Source organism: Artibeus jamaicensis, unplaced genomic scaffold, assembly GCF_021234435.1.
Source record: "Artibeus jamaicensis isolate MK-2021 breed Jamaican fruit bat unplaced genomic scaffold, CSHL_Jam_final scaffold_537, whole genome shotgun sequence".
Lineage (NCBI taxonomy): Eukaryota > Metazoa > Chordata > Mammalia > Chiroptera > Phyllostomidae > Artibeus > Artibeus jamaicensis.
The window spans coordinates 5,108,775-5,127,309 of NW_026522047.1; the positions used below are offsets into that span (position 1 = coordinate 5,108,775).

The 18,535-nt window shown below is 48.9% G+C and overlaps 1 protein-coding gene across 8 annotated transcripts in view; it reads left to right on the forward strand.

Moving 5' to 3' along the window:
- Window positions 1-267: 267 nt before the first annotated feature.
- The window catches only part of SPATA5 (spermatogenesis associated 5), a 183,110-nt gene continuing 164,842 nt past the window's right edge, over window positions 268-18,535 (forward strand). For 6 of the 8 annotated variants that reach the window (XR_008390277.1, XM_053658393.1, XM_053658394.1 and 3 more), the window contains exons 1-9: window positions 268-509; window positions 5,204-5,325; window positions 6,235-6,392; window positions 8,953-9,011; window positions 9,600-10,244; window positions 11,138-11,267; window positions 13,328-13,384; window positions 14,869-14,992; window positions 17,427-17,682. Coding sequence is in view for 7 of the 8 variants with exons in the window: in XM_053658393.1 (XP_053514368.1) it covers window positions 347-509; window positions 5,204-5,325; window positions 6,235-6,392; window positions 8,953-9,011; window positions 9,600-10,244; window positions 11,138-11,267; window positions 13,328-13,384; window positions 14,869-14,992; window positions 17,427-17,682 (1,714 nt within the window). In the remaining variant the exon portion in view is untranslated. The remainder of the gene's footprint in view (window positions 510-5,203; window positions 5,326-6,234; window positions 6,393-8,952; window positions 9,012-9,599; window positions 10,245-11,137; window positions 11,268-13,327; window positions 13,385-14,868; window positions 14,993-17,426; window positions 17,683-18,535) is intronic. The other 2 variants (XM_053658395.1, XM_053658392.1) reach the window with 1 other exon arrangement.

Below are 18,535 nucleotides of genomic sequence, written 5' to 3' on the forward strand. Positions count from 1 at the left end.
TTTCCCACCACTCTTCTCCCGCGCCTCCATAGTTCAATTCAGCGCATGTGTATTCAGGGATGGGGAAGACAAACGGAGATTTTTTAAAAAGTCCTGCCGTTCTGGAATGTGCAATCTTAATGAGGGTTCCGTCCACCTAATACGTCTTTCTTTGAAGAAGAACCTCTTAGAAGACAGCGAGTTCTGCACACGCTCGAGTGCCCTACCTTTTGTTCGCTTCACTCGGAGAATTACGGCGCGGGGGTGGGGTCTGGCTGACTCCTGCCCCGGAAGTTTTTCCGTCAGTAAAGCCCGCACGTTGAGCCGGCTTCGCTGCTTCAATTTCCAGGCTGCCTTCCTTCCCATCATGTCTTCCAAGAAGAACAGAAAACGGCTCAGCCGGAGCTCCGACAGCGGCTCGCCCTCGCCCGCCACGGCTCACTCTCCTGTGGGGGCCTCGGGGGCTTGTGCGGGAGGTGGCTTCTCGGAGGCGACCGGGACTCTGGCGGTGATCAACTTCTTAGAAAAGGGTGAGAGTTGTGGGAGGGCGGCCGAGGGGGCGCCACCTGGGGGGCGGGGGGGGGGGTACGGAGACTCCGCGGTCCGCTCGGAGGCGCCGGGCGCGGTGGGTGGCGAGGAAGAGGAGGGAGGGGCTCGGCTCCCGGCCCGCCCCGGCGCAGGCACGAGCGCTTTCTGCGGGGCGAGCGCCACTGTCCTTTTGTAAATTCTCTTGAATAGCCAAGTTACACTTGAGACAACTTTGCCTCATGCAAGATGTCCTATATATCTTACGGCAAAATAGCTCCTTTCTAGCTACCATAGGAGAAGAAAAACGAAACCCAGTTCAGTCCAGATGTAGGTACATCCTTCCTGAGGGACGAACCTGCGCCCTCAGGGACGAAAGGTGGCTTTTCCTCGCACGAGCGTATGGGCTCTGGGGTCGGGCGCGGGGGCAGCTCATCATTGCCCTCGAGTGTCACCTTCACAATTAATCTCCACTGACGCCCCGGGACACGGATACTCGGTTCGTTGTGACCATTTCGCAGGTTCCACAGTTATTACACACCAGTGGCGACAGTTGAGTCCACACGTGTGACCTCGAATCCATTACCCTCGATCTCAGCTCCTGGGAGTTGGGAGAACGGATTTGCCAGGAAAGTCTTGGATGCAAATTCTCTGTGTGTTACAACTTCGAAAATGGGGCGGAGGAAAGGCATGGTGAGACTTGTGTCTGCGCCCCTGCGGATGGGACGCAGCGGCAGCGGCAAAGCTCGAGTGTAACTCTGTACTGGGGGCCTGGAAGCCTCCGTCCTCACGGTGGACAGCATGGGCTCCAACTTCAAAGGTCCCCAGACTCACTCGACACCCAGGTAGGCACTGCCTCCTCAGCTGGTCCCTGCTTGGCCTGCACCCTTGTGTTCCCTGGGCTGCCCCTGCCATGGTCACTGGCACAGATCACAGATCACAGATGCACCAGACTGCACCAGACCGGCTTCATCACTGACCACTTTTGACCTCTCTCTCGTAGTTGCCCCGTTCCTCTTCCGTGAAACACTTGACGCATCTCGAGACTTTTCTAGGTTTTATTCTAACTGTGGTAGGTGCTTGGTCAGTTTCCTGTCCGGCTAGTCTTTCACCTGCCACCACATGTTGCAGCCCTCTATTCTTAGTCCTCACCCCCTTCTCTCGAAATGTCTCTGGCAAGTTCCTGCGCCGCCCTGAGTTTTGCCATCGACACCCCATCATTTTCAGATTGATGTTTCTGGTTTGGACTGCCTCCCTGTCCTGACTCACTGATCTCTAGAGCGGCCATTTCCAGTCTCCTTTATCTCCTGGCACACGCAAACCAGTTACTAAAATTCCGTGGCACATCAGAATATATGTTTTTTGCTGATCTGACAAGAGAAATAGGTGTAATTTTGACTCATGCACACCAGACAGCTGTTGTTGAGTTGGCTGTTGTCTTTTTTTTTTAATTTGAAATCTGAGGGAAAAGAGGTTGCTACCCGGGACTGAATAGTCAGTCAGGAGTTTTGAAAGTTCTTGCAGCTGAAAATTGCTGCTCCAGACCAACGCTTCTCCGACTTGTAGGGAAGGTTTTAAAATTTCAGATGGGTCACAGGTCAGTGCTGTTGCATGATACAATAACAATGAGTTAAAAAATAGAAATCTGTATGAGATTCAGCAGACGTAAGAGGACTCTATCAAGTGGCAGTCACAGTTTCTAAACGTTCATTCTTCTCTGTACTGACCAGGACCCCGAAGCACATGCTCTGCCGACCACACGCCCTTTGACTTGCACTGGGCCGTCACTCTGCTCCTGGAGTTTGTTTCCAAAGGCAGGACTGACTCAAGAACTCACCTCCTGCCACAGGACAGACTCCAGGCCTGTTCAGTTTTCCCACTTTAAAATCTAGAACCCGGGAGTCCTGTCTGGCAGCTCTCTTACATCTCCTGGGCCGAGTCTGCCACCAAGTCCCACCTGTCACCTCACTCTTCTCACTTCTCATTCTCCTTTGCTCCGTTCCCACCACTTCTGCAGAAACCCTGGACACCGGCCTTGACCACCGGCCTTGTCCACATGGGCTGCTGCCTGTGCTGGCCAGACCAGTCCCTTCCTGCCCTGCAGCAGAATGGACTTGCAAATGAAGGCCTTGTTGGAACCTGTGTTCCACCCCACCCTGGCCTGCAGTGCTATCAGAGTAAGGCCAGTGGCTCTATGCCCCCACTGCCAGGGGTGGCCTTGACCTTCCTTATGCAGCCTGATTATCTCCTCTCTCTCTGCCCGTCCTGCTCTCCCCCAAGAGATCTTCTTGTTCACAGTCTCTGTACATGCTGTTCTCTTTGCTCAGAACTATTTTTTTCCCCTCTTCATTTAGTTATTAATTTCTACTCTTCCTTCAGAATTGAGTTGATATATTGCTTCCTTGGAGAACCCTACTTTTATTCCAAATTAGACCATATCCCACATTGAAGGCTTTCTTTCTAGCACACTGAGTTTTTAATTGCATTCATGTTAGTTTATGGTTACGCAGTTATTCACTGATTGTTTGATAACTGTTACTCTGTTAGATTGTGAGCTCTGAGAAGCCAAGAACTTTGTCAACCCTGTGTCCCCAGCACCTGGTGTAGTGTCTGCCACACACTAGTCACAGAGTGAAAGGTTTGCCGACTGATGAGGGACGTGTGGATGGCTGTTTGAAATGACCTTTACTGTCTCGTGAGTTAATCTGGCTCCTAAGGGCCCAATGAGTCTGAAATTAGTTCCCAGGGTTAGTGGATGTCGAGATGCATTTCCAAGTCAGTCTCCTAGGAGGGAGGATGGGCGCTGGGAACTGCAGGGCAGCGTGTGGGTCTGTGTGCTCTCAGCAGAGGGCACAGTGGAGATGTCTGGAGAATCAGACCAGCGGACGGATGCGAGTGTGATCTCCACAGGTGGCAGGGAAGACTCGAGGTATTTGGAGAAGCCCGGGGTTTGTCACATCCCGGTGCTTGGTGGATGTGCAGGGTAGGGCGGGACAGAGAAAGAAACGTAGACTACTGCTGACGACTGCTGCGCCGGTGAGGTCACTGTCACGAGGCCGTGTTAATTGTGAGGCCGTCCCCGGGGACACTTTGCCGTCGTCGCTGGTGGGCAGACTGCACGGGAGACCCGATGCTCACAGGGAAGCTGACTTCCTTTCAGGCTCTCATAATTATGCAATACGGTCTTTTTTTCAATAGATTTTATTTATTTATCTTTAGAGAGGAAGGGAAGGAGAGGAGAGAAAGAGCAATGTATGCTTGCCTCTTATGAGTCCCCGGCTGGGAACTGGCCTGCAACCCAGGCATGTGCCCTGACTGGGAATCGAACTGCGGTTGTTTGGTTCACAGGCCCACACTCGATCCACTGAGCTACACCAGCTAGGGCTGGTCTTTTTTTTTTTTTTTTTTTTTAAGATTTCATTTATTTTTACAGAGAAGAGAGGGAGAAAGAAAGAGAGAGACATCAGTGTGTGGGTGCCTCTCACACCCCACGCAGCTGGGGACCTGGCCCACAACCCAGGCCTGTGCCTGGACTAGGAATTGAATGGAACCAGTAGCCTTTCGGTTTGTAGGCTGGTGCTCAATCCACTGAGCCACCACGGCCAGGGCAAAACCTGCTCATTGTATATTATACTCAGTACTGTTAACCTGAGCTCTGTGTAATGCTTCTTCATGTGTTTAGGTAGGTTCAGTTGGTCTGATGACAGGAGGAGAATCAATGTGCTAGGAAGTTGTTTTGTCGTAGCGGAGTAATGTAAATCAGATATGCCTCGTGCTTTTCTTTCATTGACTTAATTTTTCACTACAAAAGAGCTGTTTTTCTGATTATTCAGGAACATTAATATTAGAGCTGTATGATTATGGTGTATGTCTGCAATTCTATATAAAGTTTGTGGCAGGTTAAAATTTCATTAAGTATTTTATGGGTTTTTGCTGAAAATAAAAATATTGCAGACTCATCTACTCCATTCGTTCATTTTACAGCTACTGTGCAGCTGCTACAGTATTTGATGCCTTGCTAGGTATTGGGATACAAAGATAAATGTGGCCCGATTCCCGTCCCAGAGCAGTGTACAGTTTGGGAGAGAATCAGACTGTAAAACAGACAAATATTATGGTGCTAAGTGCCGGGAACTGGCAGCAGGAAGTGCCGGGGGAAGCAGAGGAAAGCGCTCACCAAGTGTGAGGCCCGAGGGGCAGGGTGGGTGGGGGCGGGATGTCAGCACGTGGTTTTCAGAAGCATGGCCAGCTGGGCTGGGTGCTGGCCTGGGCGGTGTGCAAGTGTTCTCTCGAGGGCTGCTCCCCTCTCCTTGTATTCTTGGGAATGGCCATGGAAAATACCCGATTGCAGTGGAAATGTGACCTGAGTGTCTAGAGCCCGATGGTAAACCAGCTCCGAATTTCGACTCAGAGCCTGTGACGCACAGAGGAAGGCTCAGACGTCCAGTTGCGAATGTGCTCAGTTCCTCATCAAATCGAAAACCACTTTTTAAATAATGAAAACTACTAGCTGTTCCATAAAGCATCCTGTTTTTAAGTTAGCGCTCACACTGTCTGGATCCTCCAAAGGTTTGGTCCAGAGCCTGTGGAAGTGAGGAGGGTCGGAGTGGTGGTGTGTCCAGGGCCTGGTGAGTGGAGGGCATGCCCTTAAGTTCCGTTACCAAATAATACAAAAATAATTTTCCTTTCCTCTTGGTAGATGACAAAATTCCTAAAAAGTTCCAGAACTCCCTTGTTCAACTTGGACTCAGCACCATGAAGTCTGCAAATATATGTATAGGCCGACCAGTGCTGCTGACCAGTTTACATGGAAAACAAGAGGTACGCGTCCTGGTCATTTCCTCAGTTCTGGAACAGTTGAGGGTTTCCGGTCATAACCATTGTAATTTTCAACACGAGGGAAAAATGAAAACCTGCGTTTTAAAGACCCTCCTCCTCTGCTGCCCGCCGCAGAGGGAGCGTGGTCGCTGCGCATCATGGTGGGGAAGGGGATCTACGCTGTTATCCTCACACTCCCAGTCTGTCCCTGGTCTCCGCAGAAACACTGTTTGGGGGGGTGAAGGTCGCATCTTTTTTATACAGTTCCTGACCACCCTCCCTGTCTGCAACCTTGTGTCTCCTTGCTGCCGGTTTTTGGCAACTTGGCTTGTTATTGTTTGCTGCAGTCCCTGCCTCTGCCTCTGCCTTGGGTCTTGGTGCCCTTGCATCTCTTACAGCCTCAGCAGGGGCTTTGAAGTCTCTTCCCTGCTGGTGTTGCACCTCCCAGTCTGTTCATTGTGTTGGGCTCAGACTTTTAAGAATGCTGCACGGTGTCTTGTGCAAGAGAAGACACTAAGTGTATGGAGCTTAACATTCGCTTGCTTAGGTCCAGGTCCCCCCTGGAGCTCTGATGCCAGCCCCCCCCCCCCCCCCCCCCCCATTTCTTAGATGGAACTTGTGCCCCAGGCTGGCTGCTCGACAGGTGTCTTCCCTGCAGGGTCTTATCTCACTGTCTTCTCACCTGCAACACCTGTCTCTTTTCCTAACCCCGCCTCTCAAATCTTCCACCATTTTCCCTGCGGGCTCATTCCTAATCTTCACAAAGGGATGTAATACTTATAAAAAGCTCTTTCATAACTTGTATCAGATGGTAGTGTCTCTGGCCGATGCATGTACTTGGCTGGGCTTCACAATCACCGATATCCCGTGAGTGTTAATTCTCTGGTGTTTTCTTCCCTGTGTCCCGGGCAGGTCTACACCGCCTGGCCTGTGTCCGGCTTCCCTGGAGGCAAGGTGGGCCTGAGTGAGACAGCCCAGAAGAACGTGGGTGTCCGAGTCGGCGACGCCATCCGCGTCCAGCCTCTGCTGGGCGCCGTGCTGCAGGCCGAGGAGATGGACGTGGCGCTCAGGTCTGGCCCTTCCCTTTGCTGAGGCAGCGCCGCCCACCCACCCAGTATTATGGGAGTATTCGTAGAAATAGTGGGAGTCACAGGCGTAAGCCACACAGGAATCTCCTGGTAACCACATTGACAAAGTAAAGAGAAACGCGTGAAACCAGTTATAATTTGTATTTGATTTAAGCAGTATGTGTTAAATCTAATTTTAACTTGTAACTGAAAACTAATAATAAGAGATATTTTCTAAATGTTTTTCACACTAAGTCTTCAAAACCCAGTGTGTGTGTTACGGTTGTGGCACATCTCGGTTTGGACTGGCCCCGTGTGTTCAGTGACCAGTGGCCTCCCGCGTCAGCACAGGTCGGACGGTGCCGAGTGGCTCAGGGTCGGGGGGCTCCGGTGCCCACTAGTGGAGTGTGTGTGCCCTGAGACCTCTGGCGAGGGGAGGTGTTGCTGATGGGGCTGGACCACACCCTTCATCCGGGTCCGCAGTGCGCTCAGGGCTGCGGGTCTCTTCGTGGCTCTAAGGGAAGGCGGGGGTCGCTGGGAGTGGGCAGGAAGCACGTTTTAATGGGGACTGCTCCGCACAGGACCTGATGGCGTGTTTTAACTCACCGATTATTCAATCTAGCGAAACAGTTATTTCCATCAAATTTTTGAATGGCCCCTCACCAAAGACTCGTTGTTTGAATCAGCCTGTCGATACAGTTAAGGCATGTCTCCCATCCTCTAGGACATTCTGTATCTAATAGGGTTTTGACTAGTTTGCATGTAAAAATCTTATCAAGATTTGTTTTTGAAAAGAGCATCTTTTGATACTTTATTTTTTAATTTTAATTATTGATTTGAAAGTTACAGATGTTGATATGTTGTTCAGTTATTTTTTTAAAGATTTTATTTATTTCTAGACAGGGGAAGGGAGGGAGAAAAAGAGGGAGAGAAACATCAGTGGTGGTACCCACACACCCGCAACTGGGGACCTGGCCTGCAACCCAGGCATGCGCCTTGACTGGGAATGGAACCTGGGATCCTTTGGTTCACAGGCCCATGCCCTATCCACTGAGCTACACCAGCCACGGCAAAACAACAACAAAACCCCCCAAAATCTTATGTGTTAAACATGGCAGTAAGCCGACCTTAGATAAGAGACTTACTTTCCAATAAGAAAAATCAGTAATTTTAATCAGCTGCTTAAAGCCTTCAATTGTACTCTAGCTGAAACATTTCATTAGTGAGTTTAGAGTGCCTTCTAGTGGAAATGACTTTATCTGCACCCATTCTTTTTGCAAAACTGGTTGAGTGTTTTTTACTGTTCTTGTACATCAGGGGTGTCAATCTCATTTTCACTGGGGGCCACATCAGCCACGAGTGCCTTCAACTTGCCACTCCTGCTGCGGCGTCCCCTGTGCCATCCCCTGCTGTCTGCAGTCACTGTCCCCTGGGTGTCTGTGATGAGCAACGCAGCAGAAGGCTGGGACAGTGTTCTGTGGCTCTGACATTTCGCCTCCTTTGCCCACATCTCAGATGGGGAAGCTCTGCTGGCAGTGACTTGGGGGTTACCAGTTCCTTTAGCCAGTAGGTGAACCTGCATGTGGGGAGTAGCAGACAAAGAACACACCAACTATTGGTTTTGTTCCTGAGAAAGTGGAGGGTATGGCTTCGACCTGGCCCAGGTGGCCCTGCTGATACACCTGTCACTGAGCCCGACCCTCCTTTTCTGATACTGCAGGCCCCGTGGGCTGCTTCCAGAGGGGGACAGAGCTTAGTGCATGTGTTCTGAGAGCCCCCGAGGACACGTGTCTGTGCAGGTGCCCTGGTTTTTAGGTGTCCAGTTTTCTGTACTCAAACAAGCAGCTTTCGTGACATGTGCTGGTAGTCGGAATAGGGTTCTCATTTTTCTAGGCGAGCTCTTTCTCCAGAATAAACTTCCTTTGTATCGTTCTTATTTCTGCCTCTTCAGATAATGTATTATGTAGGATTTGTTTTTTCTGAAAGATAATTTATAAATTCTACAAAGGGAATGAAGCAAGCTACTAATAAAAGCTTCTTGCCAACTAAGCAAGTTTGGTAAGGGACAGTGAAGGCCAGCGTTTTTCAAATGTTCTTGACTGACACCCAGTAAAACATAAACATTTTTCGTTGCGAATTGTTGCACACACACATCTGCAGTATATACACAGTGCACATGTGCACACGTGTGTACCTGTGTGCAACGGGACAGCGTGTTACAGAGCAGCATGTGCTGTCTCTGTATGTAATGTGCTCCGACATCCTGTGTTTCATTTAGAAAGTGCTGGGCGGGGTTGACAGGTGATTGCACCGTCCGCTGATGGACAGTCCCCTCTAGTCCGGAGAACACCGACTTAGGCCCCTAGGCCGTTCAGCTTACACGGCTAACAAGAACTATCTGAAAACTGTAAATCAGTCCAAAACTGTGAAAATCCTTTCCAGGTTGTGAACGAATTATGCTCTCGATTAGGTCTACATCACAACTATGTGTATGTTAGTTTATGTTTAAGCTTCTGTTGCGCTTAATTTTTACTTCTGTTTTCTTCACCCTTACCCTTTACAGTGACAGAAATGTGGATGTCAGTGAGGAACAACTGGTTGATTGTCTTCTGAGAAAACTAGGTAAGGCATATTTTAAACAGATCTTTAAGAAGCAAGGCACAGCAAATAAAGTGGTGTGTCTTTGAGGTCTTGTAAACTTCATATTCTCACATTAGCATAGAGAATATTCTCAATGAATTAGTGTCCCCTTAAGACAGGGATGTGTTCCCCACCCCCCCCCCGCCCCCAGTTTATTGGTTGGTAGTTGAGCAGCAGAGGACACACACCCCGTCTGTGGACACAGCCCTGGGGGAACTGAGACTCTGAGCCCTTGAACTTGTGCTCTTCCCAGTGAGAAATGTCATCTTACTGTGCTGGCGTAACTGTGCCAGTTTAGTTTATTATCAAACGTACGGACTGTTAGTGCAGTTGGGCGAATCTTTGCCCTTTCAGAGAATTGTCTTGCTTTTCTTGGGTCTCCAGATAGTGCTCCCTCATAGGGGAATAGCAGGGCCTTAGTTTTTATGACAGTTATTTTATTGATACTCCCATCTTTGATTGAGTCTTCCCAGTCAGATCTTTTTTGTGATAGGTGAAACAAAGGGCTGTTTACATATTCAATGGGTGAAAAATGGCGCTAACGCACATGTTCAACAAATCGTGTTACAGACGGCAAGATCGTTTTGCCGGGCAGCTTCCTGTACATTACGTTCTATGGACGGCCTTGCAAGTTGCAGGTGCTGCAGGTGAAAGGAGTGGATGGCGTGGTGCTGCGGTGGCTGCAGAGCGACTCCAACACGGAAGCCCCGGGGGTGGCCCCTGAACCAGCTGGCGCCGGGGCCAGCGCCCTGGATCTGCCCGAACGGCTAAGCCAGCTGGATCTGGACGAGACCCGGGTCCCACCATCAGGCAGCACTCCCTGCAAACCAGTAGATGACAGAAAGAAAAATAAAGCTGGTGACATTTTGTCAGATGTCACACAGAGTCCTGGTGGCAGCAGCGGGCTTGGGCCCGAGGAAGTTACAGCCCCTGAATGTAGCTTTGCGTCGGCCGGAGGAGGAAACGAGGGCCTCGCCAGTGAAGAGGGTGCGCCGGAGTCAGCCAGTCTGGGGGCACAGTGCCACACCGATACGTTTTATTTCATCTCTGCAACCACCAGAGTCAACTTGGTAAAAGGTCACACAAAGTCGAAGGAGCCAGAGAACCAATTCAGAGTGACTTACGACATGATAGGAGGCTTAAATGGCCAGCTGAAAGCCATCAGAGAGATAATTGAACTTCCTCTCAAGCAGCTCGAACTATTCAAGAGTTACGGTAAGATTTCTTCAGTGTATGGCACCCGGAGTGTTCAGTTCAAACTGAGAAGCAGTTGCTGGTTCCACCTGTCGAACGATTGCTCACCCTTTTACTTGCGTTTCTTTCCTGAGCGGTAGATGTGGTAGGAGGCATGAGTTGCTTTGGGAGGTGCTAGTTAAGTGAGCTTTCTCCTCGGCTCGGTCTCCTTCGGCTGTGATGAGCCAGCTGTAGCCTCGTCTGTTTTCATCGCACGCCGCGCACAGTTGTCTGTGCCAGATCTGCAGTGCGTGTCTCATCAGGCTGGAGGAGCGGTAATGACGGAATCAGCCAAACATGATACACGTCTCGGTCAGGAAATGGAGCTGTGTGCGCACGTCTGCACTGCGGCGCGTGGTCCCGGAGCGGCTTGGTGGTTCCTGGCAGTCTCAGGGCTGCTTCCCTGTGGGCATTGCCCCGTTCTCTGCATGTGTTTGGTACACAGCATCTCCGTCTCTGCTTTTTTCTTTTTCATGAATCTTCATATATACATGTAAAATGAACCCTCAGGTTGACTTTTTGGTAGGAATGCATACGTGTTTCAAGATGGCTGGTGGATGAAAATTGGGATTGGTGGCTACATTATGCACTTGTTGTCTGGACATGTTTTGATAACGTGGGGAGGGGCCTGGCAACACCGTGGTGTCGGCCGCTGCGCCTGGACAGGGTGGGACTGTAGAGAAACAGTTACCGCCGGAGATCAGGGTGTGGCCCAGTCGGTACATCTTCCTGGGCAGTGTAAAGAAGGTCTGACTCTTACTGTAGTTTTGCGATGTGAGGTAAGTGTAGACTTTGACCTTGTGTTTTAAGCCATATGACAGCACTTACAAGAGACCTAGCCGTGGTGAATTCAGTGTGCTCTCGTTTCCTCGCAGGGATCCCTCCGCCTAGAGGACTGCTACTCTGCGGCCCCCCCGGGACCGGGAAGACCATGATTGCCAGGGCCATCGCCCACGAGGTCGGGGCCTATGTGTCCGTGATAAATGGTCCGGAGATTGTGAGCAAGTAGGTGCTCACTCCTGTGGGATAAACGGTGATGTTGAGTCTACCTCTTCGATGTGCTTTTCGGGCTCCATGGTAAAGATTTAGTTTAGCTCCAGGTGGATTACTCAATCAGCTGAGTTCGTCAATGCCTACAAATGAGGCATGACTGAATTTTTACATGTCTTGAAAAACCACAGTGAAGTTCTGGAAATTAAAAATGTACATCATGATGATAAACTCTGCCTATGCCATTATTACTTGGTAATAATAGATAAAATGTCACAGATAGTATTTATTACTGAGCCCCAGTTACAGTGATTTGGAGGATGGGGTAAATATCTAGAGTGAGACAGACACAGAGTCCTAGTCGCAGAGATTTAAATTATTTAAGGGAAACCAAACAGTTCTGTGACCTTATTATTGAGGAGTGCTGTCTCTTAAACAACTAGAACAACATTTGGTCTCATGTTTATCTCCTCACTGTAGCATTGCTTTAAAAGGCAAGTGGGTGACGGTTATCGTCCAGGAAAAACACCATACTTCAGTATAGCATGCTTTTTTCTTTTAAAGAAAAAGTACACTTTCTTTGGGTTATTCCTTCATTTAATCTTTGTTGTAGTAGGTGAGTGGAAGTATCTTTTCAATTAGAAAAAAATTCTGGATCAAATGTAGCTGGAACAAAACACCAAAATACATGAACTGTCTGTAACTCGAAAAACTGTTTGTCTTTACGTGCATTCGCAGTTGTGATCAAATTTGTCGTCGTGCACACAGACCTGTTCTGCAACATCAAGACTCTGGTTTCGATTGTGTCTTTGTTATTCTCACGCTTAATTATTTCCCGGTGTGGTATGATTCTTTATGTGCCGTATTCATCGTCCACTCTGTGATTTGTGCTAACAAACCCGCCCTATTTTTATTTTAGTAACTTCTGCCAGGATCGCGTTCCATGTGTTATTCTTCAGTGCTTGCCCAGATAGAAGTAACTATGTGTAAATATCCCACAAAGACATGAATATTAGGAGTAGTAGTAACATTCTCAGGTGGGACACCTTCCCTACTGCGTGAACAATTAAACTTGCGTCACAGCCTAAAAAGAAACAACTGTTTGTCTGGAATGTTGGCTGCAGACTGGACAATAACTTAAAATTATTTAATTTTCTGTACAAATACAGGTTCTACACTGGGTAGAAAATAAAGTTTCCCTTCGCAAATAGTATACAAGACTAATTGTTGCAAGTACACGGTTTACCTTAAAACATTAGAAATGTCATACAAATTTTTGCAAGTATACAGTTTACCTTAAAACATTAAAAATGTCATACAAATTTAACAACACAGGGTATCTTCACTATATACAGCTTAATACCTAATAAAAGTAACTTCCATTCTCGCGGCTCTTTCATAAGACTATTTCATAAAAGAAGTAAATTGAGAGGCCTCTGCTGAGAGATGGGACGGCGGGTGGAGCTCTGAGAGGACGCAGCCGACTGCCTGGTCTGGTTGCAGCTGCCGGCGTGTCCTCGTTGCTGTAGTTTTAAAACGGGGAACGTGGCGCACCTTCGTAAAGTCTGCCGTGGACCCTGCCCGTGGTCCCCAGCACTGCAACCCCACTGAGATGCTCTCTCCTCCTGGACGACACCCCTCACTCTCCGTAGCTGCCTGGAGGCCCTTTTCATTCTCTTGGGTTGCGTGTAGATGACCAGCGTCAGCCCCTCAAACCGAAAGGCTCATTAGTCCGAAAGCCATGACGGGTCCTTGGGTTTGTGGAGGCTCAGGTGCTGAAGGCATCCTGACTAATGATGATTTATTACCTGCCGGGGGGTCACCTCTGCTCAGCGCCAGAGATGCTCTGAGTAAATGTGTTTTTTTTTTTAAAAAAAAAGGTTGCCTAGTATTCTCTCTGGTTGTTTTGTATGGTGAACTGTTGTAAATTTTTAATGTATGTACAAGTTGTTTGGAAAATAATTTTTGAAAGCAACTTTAAGTATTCTGGAACTATTTGGAAAGGCAGATGAGCTTTTATAGAAAAGGCTTTGAAAACAACGAGTTGATCCTTCACTGTATTTTATTTGTTACAGATTCTATGGGGAGACTGAAGCAAGACTGCGTCAGATATTTGCCGAAGCCACTCTGCGGTATTCTGTGTCCCAATGTCTGAGATTAGTGGGTGATGATGTGTGTGATCAGAGTAGAGATGCCAGCACTCGATGCAAAGCGAGAAAGAATAGCACAAAACTAATAGTGGTAGCACTAGACTAGGTTGTAAATCTAATGACTTTCTGTCTAATGCTGCGCTAGTTCTATCTAATGCTACTTTCAAAATTTGATAAATGAGTTACTGAATTACGTAAAGTAGCAAAAGGTACAAACTTCAAGTTATTAAAGAAATAAGCCATGGGGATGTAATATACAGAATGGCAGCTATAGTTAAATTAACAAAACTGGGTTGCATATTTGAAGGTTGTAAAATTAGTAGATCATAAAAGATCTCATCACAAGAAGAAAATTTGTGACTACACATGGTGACTATTTAACAAAAATACAGATATTAAACTGTTATGTCCTATTCCTGGAACAACATAATGTTATATGGCAGTCATCTCAATTTTTTTAAATTACATAAGGCAAAGGCATGGAGACAGCGTTGCTTGATGCCGCGCGGCTCTGCTTGAGCAGAGACGTCTGCCGTGGCGCTGTGTTTTGGGCGTCAGGCACGGTCGGCACACACGGCTCCCTTTGTGGACTGCAGTGCACTTAAAACTTTAATTGCACTTGGCTGCAAAGGGACAGTGTCTTACTCGGTGACAGTTCCTGTTGATTATTGCTCAAATAAGGCTACCCTGTCCCATTGTAAGGAGCATTAGAGTGTGGTTTATAACTTGGTCTGATGTAATGTTGTAATACGGCCATGGCTCTCCTGTTGTTTGGGTATGTAACTTACCATAGTCACTGCTATCTTATCAGAAGAGCTTCCATTTGTAAAGTTTTTGTTTTTCCCCCGTAATAGGATAGTTAGAATAAGGAGTCTGTTGTCCTAATTCTGAAGGTGTAAGCCCCAGGCTGTTCATTACTGTTTAGTGTATTTCCGCTATTGTCTTGTTCCTGGCTGTTGAGGTTCCCCTTATGAGAGAGTTCACATCTTTTTATGGGAGAATTGACCATCTTGAAAGTTCTTTATTTAATAGGTTAAAAAACAGAGAACATTTCTACTTCCTCTCCCTTGGACTTGAAATCTGCTCCTAGGGACAGCATCTCTAGCCTCGGCTCTGGGATGAACCCAGCCCGACGGTTCAGGTGCACCAGTGGGCCTGCTCTGCCTGGGCGTGGCGGTGATTCACGGGCAGTAGCCTGTTCTCGGCGCTCTTCGCCGAGGGCAGGCCCACTGGCCTGTGATTTTGCTGAATTGGTAATTTAGGCCACAAGTAATTAATCTAAGGCCCTTGAGTTTAACATGCTTTTTGCCTTTGCCTGTATTAGTATTAACGAAATCCTCCATGTGACATGTGTTTGATTTATAAGGTTAAACCCATGTAGTTTTAATTCTTTAATGGAAACACCATGTATCGAATTTAAACATTAAGTGTGTATTAGAGAATTCATTTTTCTTCTTTGTTTTTAGGCACCCATCGATTATTTTTATTGATGAGCTGGATGCGCTTTGCCCTAAAAGAGAAGGGACTCAGAACGAAGTGGAGAAGCGGGTGGTGGCCTCGCTGCTGACGCTGATGGACGGCATCGGTTCGGTGAGTGCGGCGCATGTCAGCGCTGTGCGGGGGGGGGGGGTCCGTCCTTGGTCATTTGTGCACACACACTGGCACACCTGTCGGACATGCCTGGAAGTTTGGGATTTTCTAGGTTCAGGGGAAAATACCGGCCATAAAAACGAGAGGAAAGGACCATAAGATAATTTTCTGGGGCAGATTTCTTAGTAACTGCTAGGGCAGTATAACCTGGCATATTTTTCTGCCATATGAAGTAATATACAACAATGGGCCCCGGCTGGTGTGGCCCAGTGGACTGAGCGCCGGCCTGAGAACCGAGGGGTCACTGGTTCAATTGCCAGTCGGGGCACAGGCCTGGGTTGTGGGCCAGGTGCCTAGTGAGAGGCCTGGGAGGGGCAGCCACACACTGATGTTTCTCTCCCTGTCTTTCTCCCTCCCTTTCCCTCTTCTCTGGAAATGAATAAATAGAATCTCAAAAAAAAATAATATACAACAATGGGTTTCTTTTGTAATAAACATGTTACTAAATTTTGGGGAATTTGCAGAGAAATCTCATGAGGAAGAGATTTCTTACACACATGCAGAAGTGGACTCTCTGGGGACAAGTGAGAGGAGAGGACAGGGGAGCACTGGGAAGCGTGTCTGCGCGGCGTTTGGGTAGAATCGCTGTGTGGCAGCCTCCCCGACAGGGCACGCGTGCGCTCTGAAGTTAACGAAGTCGGGGCTCATCACAGGACACGCACTCCTGACAGTCCTGACCAGCAGGCGACACTTCCTATGCAGAGTTGTGAATGACTTACCTTTTACAATCACGTTGGAACCTGAGAAACTTTTTAAATCGTGTAACCCCAAGTGCGCCTTTTGCACATTGAAAAGGATGGAGTATTAGAACTTACTGGTTTGTGTAGCCTGTTGGTAGAGATTGAACATGTGAAAATAATGTGAAGGTTTCTTTGTGAGTCTTTCTCTTTTTTTTAAATCTTCACCCAAGGATATGTTTATTAATTTTAGAGAGAGGAAGGTTGGTGGGGAAATGTCGATGTGAGGGAGAAACATTGGTTGGCTGTCCCCTGTATGCTCCCTGACCAGGGATCGAACTCACATCTTCAGTGTGTGCCCTGACTGGGCATCGAACCTGCAGCCCTTCGGTGTACGGGAGGATGTTCCCGCTGACTAAGCCAGCTGGCCAGGGCGAGCCTCCGTTATTTGCTGACAGTGTGTTACAATTTTAAGAGTAACACAAGAGAAGGGTTGCTCTCTGGGGGAAGCTAGAGGACCAGCTGGTTCTCAGTCTTGGGTCAGTACCTTGGGGCAGTGGGCCGGTCTCGGGTTCGGCTCTCCAGGGATGGGTCTGGAGAAGCCAGTGCCGGTGTTTTGGGAGATGGTGAGGCTCTGGTGACTGACCCACAGTGGTAACACTTGCACCTCTGACAATGCTAACCAGGGCGCAGGTTGGTTTGTTTACGGTGAGAAGTGGAACTGTTAAGCTGACCACGCACCTTTGTTTATGGATGACTCATGTCACCCGAAAGGCATGTATGTGAGGGGAGCTGTATTATGATGTGGATTCTTGGTGGGTGGGCGTTCAGGTGAAAGGCTCTGTGTTGGGGCATCTTAATCACTGAGGCACAGGGCCTTTCTCTGCCCCTGGGCAGGCCTGCACGGGACTGGGGTCACCTTTGGCCCGAGACACTGATGTGTTAGTGAAATTTAGTCCAAAGATGTTTGGGGGCCTGTGCTTGTCTTCTGACTCCATTACGACCCCTGCATTTTCTGTTGGCGCAGCCGGTGTGGCCGGGGAGGTTGGGCTTCCCCCGAAGCACATGCCGGCCGTGCCGTCTCTGTGAGCTTGCACCTGGGTCTTCCGAGCAGAACGTGGTCGTTCTTATAGGTGGCTGGTCATGATCCTCGTTCTTTATACTTTGTCCCAAATTTCGTTCTCAGTGGAAGTGCGTACACAGTCAAGGGTGGCTGGCACTCTGGTGTTGGTTATATTGCTGCCAGTGTTTTCAGGAATTTAAAAATCTATCAAAATTAAAAAGAAAACAGCCCATATGTGAAGATCTCTTTGACAACTATTCTAGTGCCTTCTGTTTGAATAACCTGTAGGCGGTAATCTTTGCTTTCAAGTAAGGGAAAAGGACAAAACATTTAAATTAAAATAACTATATGCCAGTGTGTTATGTGTTAGTGTTCGTAGGGATAGTGGAGGAAGGTGCTGGGTGTGGGAGAGACACGCTCACAGGGGATGGAGGGGGGCGAGTGTTGGGACAGTTCCTGGGAGAGGGAGCCCTCGGCTGAGCTTCGGGGAACTTGGGGTGAGTGGCGGAAGCATAAGGGCCCAGCAGCCTGGACACTCGGGCGCGGGTGCGTGTGTGTCTCATATACATACATATGTGAGTACGTGTACACTTTACTTTTAGAAGGACAATTTGTTTTTATTTTATTTTGGTAGGAAGGAAGTGAGGGACAGGTGTTAGTCATCGGGGCCACAAATCGCCCGCACGCTTTGGACGCTGCTCTCCGCCGCCCCGGGCGCTTCGACAAAGAGATCGAGATCGGAGTCCCTAACGCTCAGGACCGGCTCGATATCCTCCGGAAGCTCCTTGGAAAGGTGCCCCACGTCCTCACGGAAGCCGAGCTGCTGCAGATGGCCAACGGCACTCACGGCTACGTCGGAGCAGACCTGAAAGCCTTGTGTAACGAGTCAGGTGAGCTGGGTGTGCTGTGTGGCCAGTCTGTGTCCGTGGGCTTCGCAGCCCTGGTTTCTATTTAGGCACTGACCATTTCTGTCTCATTTCCTAATGAAGACGGCTGATTCTCTCTAATCGTAAAATATGTATTTATTGAGAAAAAATCTGGATAATTCAGGAGACCGTAAAAGGAAAAACACTTTTAATCCTCCCTTCTCAAGACAGCCACTCTCACGGCACACACCCTCTCGGGCTTCCCCGAGCCTGCACACAGATGCGTGTGGCCGTCGCATTCACGGGGCGTGGGCACACACCTCCGGCGCTGTGAGGAGGCTCCTCCTCCTCCAGAGTAACATCCGGGGCCCCTTCTCCGGTCGGGACAGGTGTTCGGAGCGGAGGCTCTCACCTGGAGAACGCAGCAAAGTGATGGCCAGAGGGCCACTCTGGAGTCTCTATCCGGATGTGTGGGCCGGTGCCTGTGGGCGTGGGACAGGCTCCCAGCTGCTGCTGCTGCTCTGGGGACCACGTTCAGGGGGCCAGGACACAAGACGTTGGTTCTTAAATCTCATTACGCATCATGTTCACCTGGAAGCTGCATGCACACACCCCGCCCCGCCCCGTTCCTAACTGAGGGAGGCAGGTGGGGAACCGGAATCGGGATTTGTGTTTCCCAGGTGACTGTGAGGCAGCCGGTCCTGCACTTGCCTGTGATGGCTTTGACTCTGACTCGGCCCGTGGTTCTCCCAGGGAAACTCATGTGAGGGTCTGTTGTGGAGCTCATTAAGAACACAATGCTGGGCCCCCTGCTGCTGGCTCAGTAGGTCTGGGTGGGGCACAGGTGCTTTGCATCTCTGTCACGTTACAGGTGGAT